This window comes from Chiloscyllium plagiosum, chromosome 15 (genome assembly GCF_004010195.1).
Source record: "Chiloscyllium plagiosum isolate BGI_BamShark_2017 chromosome 15, ASM401019v2, whole genome shotgun sequence".
Taxonomy (NCBI): Eukaryota; Metazoa; Chordata; class Chondrichthyes; order Orectolobiformes; family Hemiscylliidae; genus Chiloscyllium; species Chiloscyllium plagiosum.
The window spans coordinates 29,348,656-29,367,428 of NC_057724.1; the positions used below are offsets into that span (position 1 = coordinate 29,348,656).

General features: G+C 41.5%; 1 protein-coding gene across 2 annotated transcripts; it reads right to left on the reverse strand.

Moving 5' to 3' along the window:
* Nucleotides 1–5,994: 5,994 nt before the first annotated feature.
* On the reverse strand, nucleotides 5,995–12,223 carry gpr34l (G protein-coupled receptor 34 like). 2 transcript variants are annotated; one of them, XR_006313852.1, is made up of 3 exons: nucleotides 11,793–12,223; nucleotides 6,766–8,541; nucleotides 5,996–6,658 (listed from the first exon to the last, which is right to left on the reverse strand). XR_006313852.1 is itself a non-coding variant. In XM_043705238.1 (2 exons), exon 2 carries the CDS (start codon nucleotides 8,530–8,532, stop codon nucleotides 7,489–7,491), a length of 1,044 nt encoding a protein of 347 aa, XP_043561173.1. In that variant the 5' UTR covers nucleotides 8,533–8,541; nucleotides 11,793–12,223; the 3' UTR covers nucleotides 5,995–7,488. The 2 variants fall into 2 exon arrangements, 1 of the variants encoding a protein (XP_043561173.1); XM_043705238.1 differs by having other exon boundaries at nucleotides 5,995–8,541.
* Between the last annotated feature and the right edge of the window lie 6,550 nt (nucleotides 12,224–18,773).

Here is an 18,773-nt window from a genome sequence, read left to right on the forward strand (position 1 = left end):
TAATATCTGAAATAAAGACTTGGCCTAATGGTGACCAATGTTGATTGCTGTTAGAAAAGCTTTCTAGTTCACTAATGTCCTCTAGGGAAAGAAATCTACCATCCCTATCTAATCTGGCGTAGATGTGACTCCACACCCAGAATATTGTCTTTGACTCCTCAGAGCCATAAAAGCCGGCCTAGCCTGTGATGCTCCAAAATGAAGCACTGAAGTGGAGAATTGTGCTCTATGTGAGTTGGGAATATGTCATGACAATGTGATATGGTGAGAGATGTCCTTCCATTATGACTGATTAGGCCTTTCACCACATCTGACCCAATTACCACAATTCCCGTCTAAGTCCTTCCTTTCCCTCCTGAATCACAAAAGGCTTCCCTTTGTCCTCACTTTCCACTCCATGCGGCTTCCATCATTTCTACTGCCCCATATTTGATTACCAAATATATCTTTCCTCTTCTGTCCCCTTTCAGTGCTCTGAAGAGACCATTCCCCCTGTGAAACCCAATCTTCCACTCCAACTTCCTGACCTTGGTTTCCCAAAATTTTCCAATTCATACTTTAACAACACTGTGCTGTTGGTTTAATTTCTGTAAAATACATGTATGGTGCAATTTGGTAACACACAGGAAGAATAAGGTCATTGATGAAGCAGTTGTGTTTTGGATGAGAATGCTAGCGCTAATCAAGCGAAGCTTGGACATGTGCTCAGGATGGATGATGGCTTTATCCTTGAGGATTTGATACATTGGGAGGTAGCCCATGCTCGTGGGTGGCACGGTGGTTAGCACTGCTGCCTCACAGCGCCAGAGACCCGGGTTCAATTCCTGCCTCAGGCGACTGACTGTGTGGAGTCTGCACATTCTCCCCGTGTCTGCGTGGGTTTGCTCCGGTTTCCTCCCATGCTAAATTGTCCGTAGTGTTAGGTAAGGGGTAAGTGTAGGGGTATGGGTGGGTTGTGCTTCGGCGGGTCGGTGTGGACTTGTTGGGCCGAAGGGCCTGTTTCCACACTGTAAAGTAAAGTAATCTAAAGACCCAGAAAAATATCCAAAATTCTGACTTATACTGCTGTATAAAGAGACCAAGGATGGAATCTTATAGAGGCCTGAACAACATAGGCTATGGTGGGAAATGAAGCAGAATTGTGCAAGAAATCCAGCAAGACCTTTCCTGCACGTGGAGCAACTTTCAGTATGTTTTTACTCATTTCTGGGTGTTGAGGAGTTAAATTGCGATTAAATTAAATTGAAAGTTAAAACAATACTTCATTCAACAATGGATGCAGTCAGTTTGAAACTCTCGAAGGAGAGACAAGTCAATTTGAAATTTCAAAAGGCACTTGGATTTTTGTAAACTCCCACTGTGAGCAGAAGAATCATTTTGTGGCTTAGAAAGCTATTTGTAAACAACTAGTTTCATTCTTACAGCTGTGATCTGTACATTATTTTGTCGAGAAGTCAACTAATATACTTACTTCTGTGTATATATGCATAGTTGTTATATGATCGCTTGTTAAATGAGCTTGCTTTACATTTTGAAAGTAAAACGAAGTCTGAATGTGTGAATATTGTGCTTGCTCCAGGTGAGATAGATCTCATGCAAGTACAGACTAATTCCAATTGCTAAACGTAAGAAACAGGAACTGCTTGTGCTCTGTTATCAGAAGCATGTTTGGAAAAGCTTATCTCAAATTTAGAACAGACATTTTGAAAGAAATGAGAAGTTTTGACTTCTCATGAATTTGAACTAAGGTCCAAGAACTGAACAGGAAAAGAAGGTATAAAAGACCAGAAGTAAAAGTAGGTGAAAGTGGGAACTGCAGATGCTGGAGGTTAGCGTCGACAGTGTGGTGCTGGAAAAGCACAACAGGTGAGGTAACATCTGAGAAGCAGGAGAATCAACATTTCAGGCAAAAGCCCTTCATCAGGAAAATTGACGTTTCGGGCAAAAGCCCTTCATCAGGAATTCATGCTGATGAAGTGTTTTTGCCCTAAATGTCGATTTTCCTGCTCCAAGAAGTAACAGTAAGCCAACAGTTCAAGCTGCAGAATGACATTCCACTCTTTCAACAACTTTCTAGTTGAGAAAGATACTATAAAGAAGACTAACCTTATTTGCAGCTGGAATTAATTGTCATTTAGAATAGTAAATGATCATGACTTGGTTCAAATTCAAAAGGGAAATGATTATATTCTTGATGGAACAAGGTAACAGAGGGTGTAGATTTTTCTCTGAGGCACTAGGATGGTGTAGGCGATTTGTTCAAATCCTGAATAAGGTTGTGCTGCAATGGCTATGAAAGTTCCCTCATTATGTCCCCTCCATCTGAAACACTCTTGATATTTATTTTAAAGACTTTGCAGGAAAATGCGCCTCTTGGTCACTATGTGTCAGAGTAGTGAAATTCTGTCATTTAGCTGTGGAAGATTAAATTATGTTCTTTGAATTTTTTCGCAATGTTAACTGTCACTCATACTTACCAAAGCTTTTGCATAGGGTTAACATAAGTTACAGCTCTATGTGTGTCCCTGAAATACAACCATAGAGCTAACTGCAGCAGAGCTGTGACTAACTCCTGCCTAAAGTCTGTAATATCCTTCATAAACCTCTTTCTCTCCCCCGACTCTGCTTCTCACTCCCCTCACTCACTTTAAAGTGTTCCTTAAAGCCTACCTGTTAGATCGATTTTGTGGTCATATTGCGTTTCTCCTTTTGTGGTTCAATGTCAGATTTTGTTTAATCGTCAGAGTGAAAAGTTCCCTGTGACATCTGAAGACACCATATAAATGTCAATTAGGTGGGAAGAGATGATCATAATTGCTGGCATGGACTGTAAAGAAGTTCTTACACTTTATGCCATGTAACAATGATTTTTGTTACTAATATGTAACACAAATGAGGTACATGGGTTCTGTTTTCTTGAAGATTTCTAGTTGGTTTACTTACAGCTAAACTAGTACAAACGTTACAGAGTAATCCCCAGACATAGCCTGTGTCCTAGCTGTTACAATGCAGAGGATCTGTACTTCTGGTCACATGATGACATCCAAGTACAGGCTCATGTTGGAATTCTTATAAAGAGACATCATGCTGAAAGCATCACTTTTAAAGTGATAGCATAACATAGCCTGGTTGGCTTGAATGCTGTCTGTGCTTTAAATTGTTATAGATTTTAGCAAGCAATTGTGGCTTTAATGGAGAAAGTCACTTTGCTGATTTTGTTGTGTTTACTAATGGCAGCAACTGTGATAAACTAGAAGTTTCTGATAGGGTTAATTTCCCACTGAAATTAACAGCGATGTGTTGTCCTTTGTCTATTATCTTTGGATAAACCATTAGAATTTCTTCAATCATTTTTTTTCTCTATTTGTTCATTACTGTGGCACCTAAACTTTTGAACTCTCAGCTTCCTCAATGATATAAGAATCTGGGTTGTTCGTTCAAAACTAATTCCTTGTTGGCTCAGTGAATTATTGTTTATTTTTGCAATTTCAGCCAGTTCACCCACCTCCTTCCTTTTTGACTTGTTATCAGATTCTATTACCCTGGTCAAGAGCACAACCTTCGGCTATCAGCTCAGACAACGAGTGGGCTTCTGAAGCACAGATTATGTCACAACCAGAGCTTCACATTGTCTCCGTCTAAGGCTCACACTCCAACCAGATCAGGAAATCTCAATCACTATTCTATGTCAATTAAGACCAAGATGGAGGTACTCAAATTATTGAAGTATATGATGATAATATTGACAATAAGTGAAATCATTATATCAGTGGTATTTTTGACCAACAATATTAGCAGGCCTCCTGGCATCTGCATCTACGCTCACCCAGCTTATCTTCGCTGAGATGTCTGAAGCATGGCCACACTATGTAGCTTGGTCCAGTGCAGTCAGAAAACAGAGCGGCATTTAACTACTGCAATGGCATATATCAGACATCCCAGTCAACTAAGTGCTAAATCTGAAAACAAAATGTTTTATGTCTGAATCCTGGCAACTGCATAAAATTAGCATCATACCTGAAAATGTGGAGAGAAAGTGGACTAAGGCAGCTACTGAGAGTGCTTGCTGCATATTTTCAGGATCTCTTGGCTGTTGGATGGTGAACCAGGGACAAGATCATTGGATGTAATTGACAGTTTATGTCCACTGAAAAGCCCTCACAAAGCTTTTTTGAATTTTCTATTGCACTGTGGGTAAACATTCAGAAAAGGTACCTGATGTAATAGGGACGGGTCCAACTTGGACAATTGCCTGGACAACTAAACATGAATCAATGGAGCTGGGGCTTATTGCAGAATGAAAATGCGTGAAGACCTGAGTTATGAGTGGGGAACTAGGGATTGAGCTAAGAACTCGATTGTTTGGACTTCCATAGTTAACATTATGCAGCGTGCTGAGAGCTATGCATGAAATATCTGTATTGCAAAGTATTGGAACTTTACGTTGGACTGACCACTCTGCGGGAACTCCACAGTGGACTGAGCAGTGCACTAGGAACTGCATGCGGTTCTAGGGATTTCACAACATACTGGGAACTCCACAGTGTACTGGGCACTGTACTGGGAACTCCACAGCGTACTGGGCACTGTACTGGGAACTCCACAGCATACTGGGCACTGTACTGGGAACTCCACAGCATACTGGGCACCGTACTGGGGATTCCACAGCGTACTGAGCGCCATACTGGGGATTCCACAGCGTACTGAGCGCCGTACTGGGGATTCCACAGTGTACTGATCACCGTACTGGGGATCCCACAGCGTACTGGGCACCGTACTGGGGATCCCACAGCGTACTGGGCACTGTACTGGGGATCCCACAGCGTACTGGGCACCGTACTGGGAGACTCCACATCGTACTGGGCACCGTACTGGGGATCCCACAGCGTACTGGGCACTGTACTGGGAGACTCCACATCGTACTGGGCACCGTACTGGGAATTCCACAGCGAACTGAGCACCATACTGGGGATCCCACAGTGTACTGGGCACCATTCTGGGAATTCCACAGTGTACTGGGCACTGTACTGGGGATCCCACAGCGTACTGGACACCATACTAGGCACCGTACTGGGGATCCCACAGCGTACTGAACACCATACTGGGGTTCCCACAGCCTACTGAACACCGTACTGGGGATCCCACAGCGTACTGAGCACCGTACTGGGGATCCCACAGCGTACTGAACACCATACTGGGGTTCCCACAGCGTACTGAGCACCGTACTGGGGTTCCCACAGCGTACTGAGCACCGTACTGGGGATCCCACAGCGTACTGGGTACCGTACTGGGGATCCCACAGCGTACTGAGCACCGTACATAGGATCTCATAGCGTACTGGGCACCGTACTGGGGATCTCACAGCACCATACTGGGAGACTCCACAGCGTACTGGGCACCGTACTGGAAACTCCAGGCATACTGGGAACCGTCCTGGAGACTCCACAGCATACTGAACACCATACTGGGGATCCCACAGCGTACTGGGTACCGTAGTGGGAATCCCACAGTGTACTCGGCACTGTACTGGCGATCCCAAAGCATACTGGGCACCATACTGGGAGACTCCAAAGCATACAGGGCACCGTACTGGGGATCCCACAGCGTACTGAGCACCATACTGGGGATCCCACAGCCTACTGAGCACCGTATTGGGAATCCCACAGCGTACTGGGCACCGTACTGGGGATCCCACAGCATACTGGGCATGGTACTGGGGATCCCACAGCATACTGGGCACCGTACTGGGGACTCCACAGCATATTGAGAACGGTACTATGGATTCCACAGCATACTGGACACTGTACTGGAAACTCCAGGTGTACTGGGCACCGTACTGGGGATTCCACAGCGTACTGAGCACCGTCCTGGGAAATCCTGAGGTGTATGTTTTGCCACTGTTGTTGCTTAGTGAACTAAAGGATCTTATTACAAAGGTAAAACACCAAGTTGAAATTTATCAGTGTGTGTGCTGCAGTGATTTCTGATAAATCACTCCACATTCAGAGAGTAGAGCTTTTTTATATAAAAGTGCAAAACCAGAGTGAAGAATAAAAATAATATATTTAACTTGTGCAAAAAGGATTCTTCTCACTAGATTTTAAAGTGCTGATCGTTCATATAATTCTTGCTTTGTAATGCAAAATTCCAAATACATTTTACATCTAGTAACAGTCTAATATTACAATTTCTTTAATAATACAAATCTTGTCTGGCCCCAAGTAAAGACATACAAACAGAAACTACTGAAGAAACTCAACAGGTCTGGTAGCATCTGTGAAGAGAGAAACAGATTTAACTGTATCATTCTAATGATTTTTCAACATTTGGATTAATTAGAGTCATCTCAGTCAGACTGGCTGAGTTTCTCCTGAACTTTCAATCTATTGATTTCAGATTTCCAATATTCCCAGGTATTTATAAAACATCTAAAACAATTTACAATCTAACATGGAATAACTGTTTAATCCATTACAAGATATTGGGCTCAATTCATCTGTTGTTCTGCACAATATTTTGAGTCTTTATGAAGATTACGCTGACTTTCTGCACTGGAAAATGAATTTGCACTAAATACAAGAGTCAGGTGAGTCAGCTCTTCAACTTCAGAGGCAGATGTTGCTGTCAAGACCAAACATCACGTTTCGGTTTGAATGTCCTGCATAGGAAATTGATTCCTTATTAACCAACAAATCACTTATTTTGTAAACTGTCTCCTATAACACGTATGTACTGCAAGATGTAAAATACTTTGGGAAAACTGACCTGCCTATGCCTAGGTGACCAGGAATTCTTGATGTCCACACAAGCTGGAGAAATTCCCTGGTTCACACAGGTACTGTGTTCGTATTGCTGTGGCTTGGAGCTTGCGCATGTTGTAACCTGCCTTCCTGCATTGTAAATAGTTCCTGCATTGTAAATAGTTCCTGCATTGTAAAAGGTATGTAATGAACTGGTGAAATGTTCCTACTGCTGTAACATTGGAATTAAGTTTAATTCGATTTTGCATCTTCTTTGCAAAAATGTCTATAAATCCACATTAGAGAATATGCAAATCAGGACCAGCTGAAAATCCATTTATGATATTTTCAGAGGTTCTTGCTGTGATGATACATAATTGCCATTTCAATGATTGCAGCATTATAGTGATACATTTGGCTTAACAAAACTGTGACTTTAAATTCTTCTCGCTGAGCTCTCTTTGTCATGACCAGACATTAAACATTTGAAACACTGGCATAACTTGAGTATTTGATGTGCCCTCTTCTCTATGGGTTGACAGGCAGGAGGATTCCAGCATCTGCAGCTTTTTTTCCTTCTCTATGAGTAGTTATCCCTGCTGTCTCTAGGAAGGCTGTTGCAAACATTGCCTGAAATACTGCTGTGCCATGCATTACCTTGAATTGAAATGATCACTGCGGTGGTGTTTGCCTAAAGGCCATGCTTTCAGCTTCTATCCACTTAACTCAGTATCGGCAGCTCTGAATCTCAGATGTCTGTGATGGATTTGAAACTGCTCCTGGTTCCATTTGTCTTAGGAAAGGTTTTACTAAACCTTCCTTTAATGGTGTAAATAATAATCCTGCGAAAAGAGTTGGATAGGAAGAAATAAATGACTGGATCAAGACAGCTGTTTAGGGCGGACAGGCACAGAACCAGTTCATTGGCCATATGCAGAAACTGCTTAGCGTGACAACTGGAGATGATCTCCATCTGTGAGAGGACATAAGGGACTCGAACAATGTGATAAGGTATGAAACACACAATGTAGATTGCGAGGACAATGAAGGTCTTTATAATGGCTCTGGTGCTCACTTTCTTGATCTGCTGCTTTTTCTTCCCTTCAGAAATGTTATAGAGTTTGACTGCAATCTTGGCATAGGATACCAGGAATAGCCAGGAGAGAATAAAAATAAACATGACAGCTGTTAGATTCATTACACCCGCAGTCACACTCTGGTTCTTGTAGTGGAAGCATTTTGTTTCATTTGACTTTAAGCTGCTGACCACAACAAAGGGCAGCATGAATAAGATGATAGCCAGCCACACAGCCCTGGATATGCCCGAGCTCCATTTCACACTGTGGACTCTAAACTTACGGAGAGGTTTCGTGATCTTTAAGTAACGGTCCAGGCTGATCAATCCAAGGAATAAAATGCTGGCATACATGTTGATGTAGAAAAATGTCCCGATGATCTTACAGAAGTAGCACCTAACCATCCACTTGTACTCTCCAAAATGGTAGGTGATCCTGAATGGAAGGCAGAGTAACAACAAGAGGTCAGCCATAGCCAGATGCTTCATGTAAATAGAAATAGACGTTGGCTTCCTCTGGTTGAAGAGAAATACCCATAAGGCCAGTATGTTACCAAGGAGCCCGATGACACAGATAACAATGTAGAAAATAGGCAGACCCACTGCGAGGAAACCATCTTCAATGGTGCAGTTAGTGTCCTTCGATAGTACAAAGACATCTATTATTGGCTGGGAAACATTGGCATAGGGAGATTGTGCAGATGACAAATCAGCCATGGTTCCAACCTAAACCATGGAAAGAAAAGAACACATTAGTGCTGAATTGTAATGAAAACCATTCCAGTAGTTTCTAAGAGCTTTAAGGCAAGCTTGTTCCCATCATGCCAAGAGCGGGATGCTTTTGTGTGCAATTCTGAGTCATAATTTTGAACCTTTGTGGGACAGACCAATCTATCACTCTGCTAACGTCTTTATTCGGATATTAACATTTCCTTTAAAAAGGAACTCTGAATAATTTGGTACTCACCATCAAGGATTTTTCTTCTGATTAATAAGAACCCAAGTTTCAGCAACAAATGAATCAAGAAGGATAAAAACATTGTTAAATTCCCCATTAATAAACCATGTAACTCTTTTGGGCAGAGGTTATATTTGCACACTTTCGGTTGAACTGATACATGTCTGAAATCAATTTATGATGCCACATCTAGCTTTTTTGAGAGGTTGAACTGACATTACTCACCATTACAAACTAAAAAGTGCCCAAATAAAGTCTTCCACCTGTATTAAATCTTTCTTGCAAATAATGATATAGAATCTGTTTTTTTATTGATAACTTTTTTGTATGCTATTTCTGTCTCCCCACCTGCCTGACATAAGATGTCTTGCCCAGGTAAACAGTTAATTCTTGTGCCAAGTTTGTGACAGTTAATGAACACATCAAAGTTGACCATCAATCCTTTAAACTCAGTATTAGTCAGCAAAGTACTCTATCACAGCGCCATTACACACTTGGGTATATTTTTTTGGTTGTGGAAAGCACCAAACAAACCAAGGGTTTGCTGCAGAAAAAGTAAGTAAAATAAATTCTAAAATTATCAAAAAAAAAATGACGGGAGTTCATAAAAATGTTTTTGTGCATTGAAACTAAGTTGAAACTCTTTAGTATTTCAAAAACAACTTGACTGCTACTAATGAAAATTACTTTCAGAGAAAGAAACCAAACATGCTTTCAAAAGGAGGAACCCGCATTACTAACTTAGTTCAATGGATTTTCTGAAGTTACAAAGCAGAAATGATGTGAAAGTCCTATCACATGCTATATGTCAATTTCCAAAAGTCTTTTGACAAAGTTGTACAGGAACAGATATTGGCAATCTTAAAGCTGTGGAATTTCAGGGTAAATTTTAGTAATGGATAAGAAATGAATTTACGAATGGAGCCCAATACTACTGGTCAGAGGAGTTATTTGAAATGGGGCTAAGTTTTGGATAGATTGTCTCAGGTCTCAGCATTGGGCCAACAACTGTCTCCCATTTACATTCATGACATAGATTCAGAAAAATCAATGTAAATTTGCAGATTATACCAAACTGAGTGATGGATGAAATTGAAGGATGCAGCTAAAAAAAAAGAATGAGTTGATCTGAATGTTTAATGCAGACAAGTAATGCCAATACACAAATTGTACGAATGATATTAAGAAATGTAAGGTCAAAAGATTTGTAAATATCTTTGTAGATTTGATACTATTATGCAAAATAAAACTTCCAAGCAAATGAATACAAAACAATTAGACAAAACTGTACTGTGCTCTGGTCAGACTGCATCTTTGACTATTGCTATCAGTTCTGGCTGCCAAGAAATAAGAGAGGAATATTTGTGCTAAAGGCAATGGTAAATCCTATTGTCAGCAGTTTGAGGTATATGAACTGGAAAGACAAAGGCTTTGAGTTGAGTGTGCCCAGACACGGGTTGGAAGTCTGCACAAGGATTTCTATCTACAAAAAATGAATTTGAATATTACGGAAAAAAGACATGTTTTATAGAAGATTTTCATCTTGCACTCAGCTGGACAATTTGTGAGAATAGAAATTTAAGGTGAAAACTAACACTCGGACTGTATGAGAGGAAAGTGTTGAGTGTTTAGAAAATGTACTATGATTGGTAGAAGTGTTGCCATGGAGAATGCAACAGTTAATAGTAACTGACAGTTAATTGCCAGGTTTTGTTTAAATCTTAGATTTAAACAAAGCCTGGCAATTAATTTACACTCATTAAGTGCTGTATTCTCCATGGCAATGAGTCAACCAGAGTCCACTTTTCAAACAAGCAGCAAAAAGTCTTTTCATACTGTTGTTTTCCCACTAAATTGATACTCTTGCAAATTTTCCTGAGTGCAAGATGAAAAGCTTCAATAAAAGTGCATCTTTTTCAGCAATACCCAAGCTATGTACTAGCAAACCAGAAAAAATTGATATGTCTGACACATACCTTATGTCAAATCTCAAACCGCAGTATCATCAAATATCTGATGGACCTCCACTGGCACAGCTTCTTTATCTTTTGATAAATTATTCAGCAACGTGTTTATTTGGATAAGTGAAATGAGCATAATATTAGCCCATAAAGAAATCATCCCTCAATGTATAAGACCTGCAGACGTCAATCATTCCCCATAAACCAATTATAAGCTTTACTGCTCACTTTTATTTACTGACTGATGATAATAGCAGAAACATCAGACTTCTGAGTGTATATAAAATTTCAGAGTTATCTCAAATGAGATAGCAGCACATGAAGTTCATTCAATTTTACTTTCACTTCACTGAACACCTGACAACTGAACAACAACTGAATGCAAAAAGCATTTAGTTACAGTTTTCACTGATAAGAAGCATTGATTCCGATGACTCAATTAAGCATGGTGTAAATGACTTTCATTAACACCAACAATAAATTGCTCAGATTTTATTTAAACAATATTTAAACTTCAATTTGATAGAGTGAAGTAAGGTACATAGAAACCATAGCACCCACAGCTTATACAGCTTTGCTGCCTGTACCCACCATATTGATTACATTTCTGCTGTGCCCATTGCACATTACACAATTACTGTAAATTGTATCAAGCACAAAGATGGCATTGTCACTCCTAATAGAGGTGCTAATATTGGAGAATCACCAATAATGATAACATTGTTACTGCCTCCATTTACTATCCCTAGTCCCTGAAACTCCTGATCAAGTGTGTTATTTTGCTGCCTGTACTAAGATGCAGGCTCTGTACACTTGTAGACGTTCATTTTCTATTTGCTTAAATATGCTTCAGAAATGTTCAAAATCTAACAACTAACTCATGCATAAACTATAACATTTGCTAAAATTTCCAGGGCTTAAATTACAAATAATTGATCATCAGAAAATACATGGAGGTCAGTTGCTGCAGTAGCTCAAATACTAGTGTTGCAAAGCAAGTTATTTTTGTTCTGACCTGTAATTGAAGATACAAGTTATTTTGTTTTGAAGTCACTTACCTGATCTGTGCTGTTACTTTCTTCTGTGTCAATGAAAGTCTGGCTAGTTCACTGCATGATGCTTTTATTCTTCTGTCTATGGAATTTCCATTGCCAGGAATACGTAAGCTTTGCTCTATAGAGCAGAGCATGGGTTTCTACTTCCTGACGTAATCTGACCGTTCATCTGTCTGTCTCAGGGTTTTAAACATACGCCTACTTCCCTGACTCATTACTTCAAAAAGAAAACTAGAAGCAAAGCCCATCAGAATCAGACAGAATCAGCAGTCACACAGGAGTCAGACAAGATCTGGGTTTTTGATATAAACAACTTAAAATCTTTAATGTCGATGGAATTTATGTCAGGACTATAGTGTGTTGTGTTTTACATCTCGAAAATTGGAATGGTTAACACCAACCACCATCATGTGACTTTTGTTTCCCCTTTAAGCAGTACTTTTACTCAGTAACTCTGGGGCTGTCTTATGATAGTGGGAAATTTAGTAACCACATTTGTGACGTTTATGTGATGCTGTATGATCATTGTTAAAAATGTTCCGAATGGTGTCATGAATGGGTAAACATTTATTTGTGTCACCTGATCATCATCAATATTTAGAAGCTAATTGGTAAAAAGAGAAAGAGTTTAAAGCATTTTGAACAGATGGTGCACTGCAATTTACATTGATACTGTATATTGACCATCAGTATTATGATTGAATGGTTGAACTTAACAGCACATTCCTTTGTTGCTCCTAATGGATAGGGTACAGTCTGTTGTTCAACCAGCCACATTTGCAAAGCCCAAAAGAAAATGTCGACCATTCCATATGATACCACAGTTATACAGCACTTGTTGAACATTCCTGATTGCACTCATAGCTACATAAACCATAGATTTAAAGTAATCAGTTGAGCTCGTAATGTGATTGCTTGATTGAAGTTATATACATTCTCATGCAGGAATTTATTCTCTGCAAACAAGAATAATATGTTCAAGCTTTGTGCTTTATTTGAATGGACAGGGAGCTTTTGCAACTCACAGTTCTCTGTTGCTTTTTTCCAGGGCAGTGCCTCAACTAATCAGAGTTGAGTTGCCACCTAATCAGCAGTCTGATCTCTTGTAGTACAAATTGTTGTGATTGTTTGGCACTCTTAGCATTTGTCTTAGTGAGTGCAAGATAAAAAGCTTCAACAACACATCCCTCTTTTCAGCAAATTCTATATTGAAAAAGTAAGATTCAATTAACACTGCACTTTAGCAATTTATTGAATAGTATGATTGGAATCTGACAAGGGTTAGTTAAACCTGTAATTCCAGTAGATCTACAATGCTATTATTTATGTTCGCATCCTTTGTTGTTTAGTAAATCTATTTGTAAACCCTTTTTATCTATTCACGGGATGTGGGAATTGATTTCAAGTCCAGGATTTATTGCCCATTCCTGATTGCTTTTGAGAAGGTGGTGGTGATCCACTTTTGGGAACTAATGAAGACCATGTGGAATTGGTAAAACAATGATGTCATTTTGGAGAGACTTCCATGAATATGACCTTGTGATAATGCAGGAGCTACAATATATTTTCAAGTCAGAATGCTGTGTGTCCAAGAGAGAAACTTTCACATCATGGTCACTTGCACTTGCTGCTGTTGTCTTAGATCATAGAGTAGTCAGGTTATGGGTTTAGATGGTGCTACGAGATCAAACATGGCATCGTGTAGATGTCACACTCCTCTGTTACTGTACACAGCAGGGGGGCCATCAGGAAGGGAAGCTGGATGTTTGGGGCCTCACCAAATCATAAAGTAAGAGGCTGAAAACCACTGCCCAAACATCACTCACAGCTGACTTTCGTTGTCTTAAAAATCAAGAGCACGCAATAGAGAAGGAAATGACAGTGACCACATTTAGTGTGGGTGGGTAGAGTGCCTTGAACTGGATGGGAAGGGTTTATAAACCAGTTGATGTGAGAGCCTGTAGACCAAGGACATTATACACAGACCCATGCACTGTGGAGAATATGGAGCTGTGGGCTCCTAAACCCTGGCAATCCTCATGCATTGGTTCCTTGTGAGACTGACACCTCCCTGGGCCTCAATCATTGCTGATCACTTCAGGCATGATCAGCCTAACCCTTTCTTTGCCAGGAGAAGAGTTGTGAGGGGGTGCAGCTTGCTGACACTCTGATGTTTTAGTCCTGTTGGGGATTAGCTTCTGGCAGTGCTGATGTTTCTCTGCCAAAGCTGTGGACAATCCACTTGAACCAGCAAGATTCAAGGGACAGAAGGCATGGTGGCTAGTGGGTCGAAGTGGAGTTCAATGAACAACACTAACAGTGCCGTTAATGTGAGAGTTGCAGTGGAGTGAAGAATGGCATTTGCAAGTTTGGTGGGACATGGAATCGCAGCATTCCTGCAGAAGCAGTCTTTGTCTTCTCCTTCGAAAAACAGGATTCTCTATTCTGAGGAAGTGAGGACACTGATGTTGAGTAGCCATCCACCCATCCAGGGCCCTTCTGGCCTTATTATGGCTTGCGATGAGAGATAGGGAGGGACTGAATGAAATAAGGGTGGGTGGCAAGGCTGTTAGAGCTGGTGCAGCTGGGCAAATGTATTTGAGATGTCCCAGGTGAGAGACTAAGCAGCACAGAGGGCATACAGGGTTAGTGACGTGGGCGTAGGGGCAAATGAGAGCATGTTACATACAATATTGAATAGCAGATCATGAGGCCTGATGGGAGACATGTCAAGTAGCAGAGAGAAAGTGGGTGTGAATTAGTACAGAGAAGAGATTGGTACTTATCCTGGCCAGAGAAGAGAAGACATTGACTTTCTCAATGCATTGCTGGCTGTTTCTCCAGACCATGGAGACTGCACTAACCCGGGTGGTGACCTGGAACCAATTGCCAGGGTCTGGGGTTGTGATCTCATCTATCGAGCTTCCAGGAAAAGGATGCTGCTCCTCTGCACCATTCCCATCACCAGGTCCCAGTGAGAGATTGTGGTAGACCTCACAGCAAAAAGCTCTCCAGATAACTCAATGCTTCTGACAGCCAAAACCAATTGTCAGAATCATCCTTTTGTTATCTCAAAGGATGCAGCTGATAAAGTCTACTTTCTGCACAGAAAGTCCTTTGAGGATTCCCAGCAGTTATAGTACTTTGATTTTTAGAAAGCTAGCCCTCGAGTTGTTTGCAGGCAACTGTGAAACTTCATTCATCTTGCAGTGTTCACTTCTGCAGTCCATGCCACTGTCAGTCACATTATTTTATCACAGGAGCAGAATTAGATTCACAAATGCTGCACGTTGTGTTTCACAGTTTTTTAAAAACCTTATGAAGGTAAATGCTACCACAGAATGTCAGCAATCACCCCTCAAGAATGAATCTATATGAGTTTATTTTTTATATGCAGAGGATAGATGTGAGTAGTTTCAAAAGAGCAGCGAGAGATTCTAATTTTTTTTTAGATTAGATTTAGATTACTTTACAGTGTGGATTTAGATTACTTTACAAGTCCACACCGACCCGCCGAAGCGTAACCCACCCATACCCCTACAACCTAACACTACGGGCAATTTAGCATGGCCAATTCACCTGATGTGCACATCTTTGGACTGTGGGAGGAAACCGGAGCACCCGGAGGAAACCCACGCAGACACGGGGAGAATGTGCAAACTCCACACAGTCAGTCGCCTGAGTCGGGAATTGAACCCGGGTCTCTGGCGCTGTGAGGCAGCAGTGCTAACCACTGTGCCACCGTGCCGCCCTAATTGTCAGCCTTAAGCACGTTCTATCAGTGTGCAAGTCGATCACTAATCTGTGACCAACTTTAATGGTATAGATGCTATTATTTAATCATGACAAGAGCTTTCAAATACTCTGCAATCTGAATTGTACACTTTTTCTCAAACATCCAACAGCATTCAATACTTTTTAAATGTTGAGAGATTTGTGATATTGCCAGCATTATTAGTCATGCATTGCTCTTGGACAGCATCTTTATAATAATGAGTCATTGCTGTCTGCAAAGAAAAGTGAACGGCCACAAATGCAGTTGTGTATAGCTTGTGTGAATAACTTGATGACTATCTTTTTGTGTGAACAGTCAAAAGTTCAGTCTGAGCACTCATCTGCTTCATCTTCCGCCTCAGAACACTTCAACCCCAGGGCATCAATGTGGACTTCAACAGTTTCCTCATTTCCCCTTCCCCCACCTCACCGCAGTTCCCAACTTCCAGCTCAGCACTGTCCCCATGACTTGTCCTACCTGCCTATCTTCTTTTCCACCTATCCACTCCACCCTCACCCCCATGCCTGAACTGCTGTGCTCTTCCAGCACCACTAATCCAGAATCTGGTTTCCAGCATCTGCAGTCGTTGTTTTTACCTAGCTGCTTTTTTTTCAGCTGTACTTAGTTTCTTATTCTGCATACCACAACCTTCACTGTGTGTGAGGTTTTACATGTTAGTTGGAGGATCTTCTGAGAAATGTCTGTTAAAAATCCTTGACCAGCATTGCTTTATATGTCCTATCAAAGGCTGACCACATCAAGATATTCTCCGTCTTGCACATCAGCCCAAAGAATTGAAACCACAGAAAGTCACGGACAAATAGAATCTTAGAATTGCTACAGTGTGGAAACAGGCTCTTTGGCCCAAAAAGTCCACGCAGACCCTGCAAAGATAACACACCCAGACCCATTCCCTTTCCAGATTATCCCACATTTACTCCTGACTAATGCACCTAACCTATACACCCCTGAATACTATGGGCAATTTAGCAAGGCCAATTCACCTAACCTGCACATCTTTGGATTGTGGTAGGAAACCAGAGCACCTGGATGAAACCTATGCAGACATGGGGAGAATGTGCAAACTTCACACAGCCAGTCGCCCAAGGCTGGAATCGAACCCAGGTCCTTGGCGCTGTGAGGCAGCACTGAGCCACCGTGCCACCCGACTGAGCCCCGTGTTAATCACTGCAAAGAGCATCACTCCACATGCTCCTGTTTATCTCTCAATAGGCGCTCAATTTCTACAGCTATATAATTGCAACAATCCATGTTTCTTTTGTGTATATACATGCGCGTCTGCAAGCATGCGCATGTGTGAGTCCAGGTTTGGGGCACTGTGTACCTGTGTGTGTGAGACTTTGAGTGGGAAATGGATTATGATTGTGTGTTGCCAGGGCAAGGTGGTATTGGTAATCAGTTGTTTGCATGTCATAGAGTCATAAGAGTCATAGAGTCGTAGCACGGAAACAGACCCTTCAATCCAACTTGTCCATGCCAATCAAATATCCTAAATAAATCTAGTGCCATTTGCCAGCATTTGGTCTACAATTCCTCTAAACCCTTCCTAATCAAATACCTGTCCAGATGCCTTTTAAATGTTGTAATTGTACCAGCCTCTACCACTTCCTCTGGCAGCTATTTCCATACACGCACCATCCTCTGCATGGAAAGGTTGCCCCTTAGATCCCTTTTATATCTTTCCCCTCTCACCCTAAACCTATGCCCTTTAGTCCTGGATTCCCCCACTCCAAGGAAAAGACCTTGTCTATTTTCCCTATCAATGCCCCTCATGATTTTATAAATGTCACCCCTCAGTCTCTGACGCTCCAGGGAAAATAGTCCCAGTGGAGGGGGACCAGAATTGCACTCAATATTCCAAAAGTGGTCTAGCTAATGCCCTGTACAGCCACAATGTGACCTCACAACTCTATTCTTAATGCACTGTCCTATAAAGCAAGCATACCAAACGCTTTCTTCACTATCCTGTCTATCGGGGCCTCCACTTTCAAGGAACTATGAACCGGAATGTGATTGGAGGAATTGTGTTTTTCCGCACTTCAGAGGCTATGAGTTTCGATGTGTGTGTTGGGGCTTGTTGTGCGCAGATGTTGTGGGGTTTGTACATATTCATAGATGAGGGCGTGGGATAATGGGTGTACATCTGTATCCAAGCAGGGCTTGGGGGTGTAGAGGTGTCCTCTGACCTTGGATCAAGGCAGGAGCTCTGGGCTCACATTGGGGGTGATGGGAATAGTCTTGCTGTGCTTGGGTTCAGGGCTGGGGCCGTGGGCCCAGGCCAGGAATAACACCCCCCTCTCCGTGGCCCTTGATTTCCCTTCACTTGCTCTCACAGGGTTTTTATTTTTCAGATTTCATACTTTATGTTGCCCGTTACACATTCAGTGATTCAATGAAGAATGCAAGAGGGAAATTGTAGCAACACTAACAATACTTAAAAAATGGGATGTCAAACTGGTGGAGCTGCCACATAGGATTACTTGAATGCTGAACAGTGGAAGTGTCAACTGATAGATAGAGCTAAGTGGTCCAACAACCAACAGATCAAATCTAAGCTGTGCAGTTCTGCCACATCCAGCCATGAATGAGGCTGGACAAATAAACAATTCACTAGAGTAGGAGGTTCCACAAATATCCCCATCCTCAATGATGGAGAAGCCCAGGTAAGGACAAAGCATGAGCCAGATAATATATCTTGGCTTTTTCCAGAGTTCTGCAGCCTTACAGATACCAGTCTTTAGCCAATTATGTTGTCTCTACATGATACCAAAAATTGCTGATGGAATTGGACATTACATTGTTAATGGACCCTGATAACACTCCTATCATCAGACTGAAATACTGTGCTTCAGAACTAGCTGTACCCCTAGCCAAGCTGTTCCAGTACAGCCCCAATGCTACCACCAACACAACAAAATCAAACGTTGCCTAGGTATGTCCTGCCACCAAAATGTAGGCATATCCAGCCTATTACCACCCTACCAGACTACTCTCAATCATCAGCTACGTGATGACAGGAGTCATCAATAATGCTATCATGTGGCATTTGCAAAACAATAACCTCCTCACTGGTGCTTATATCATAAGCACTTGGGTGGAAAAAAACAGAACATCTCAAGATTTCAAAGAAGACAGGCCTGTAAGCCTATGTCCCTCTTTTCATAGGAAAACATTGTAACAATGATCTT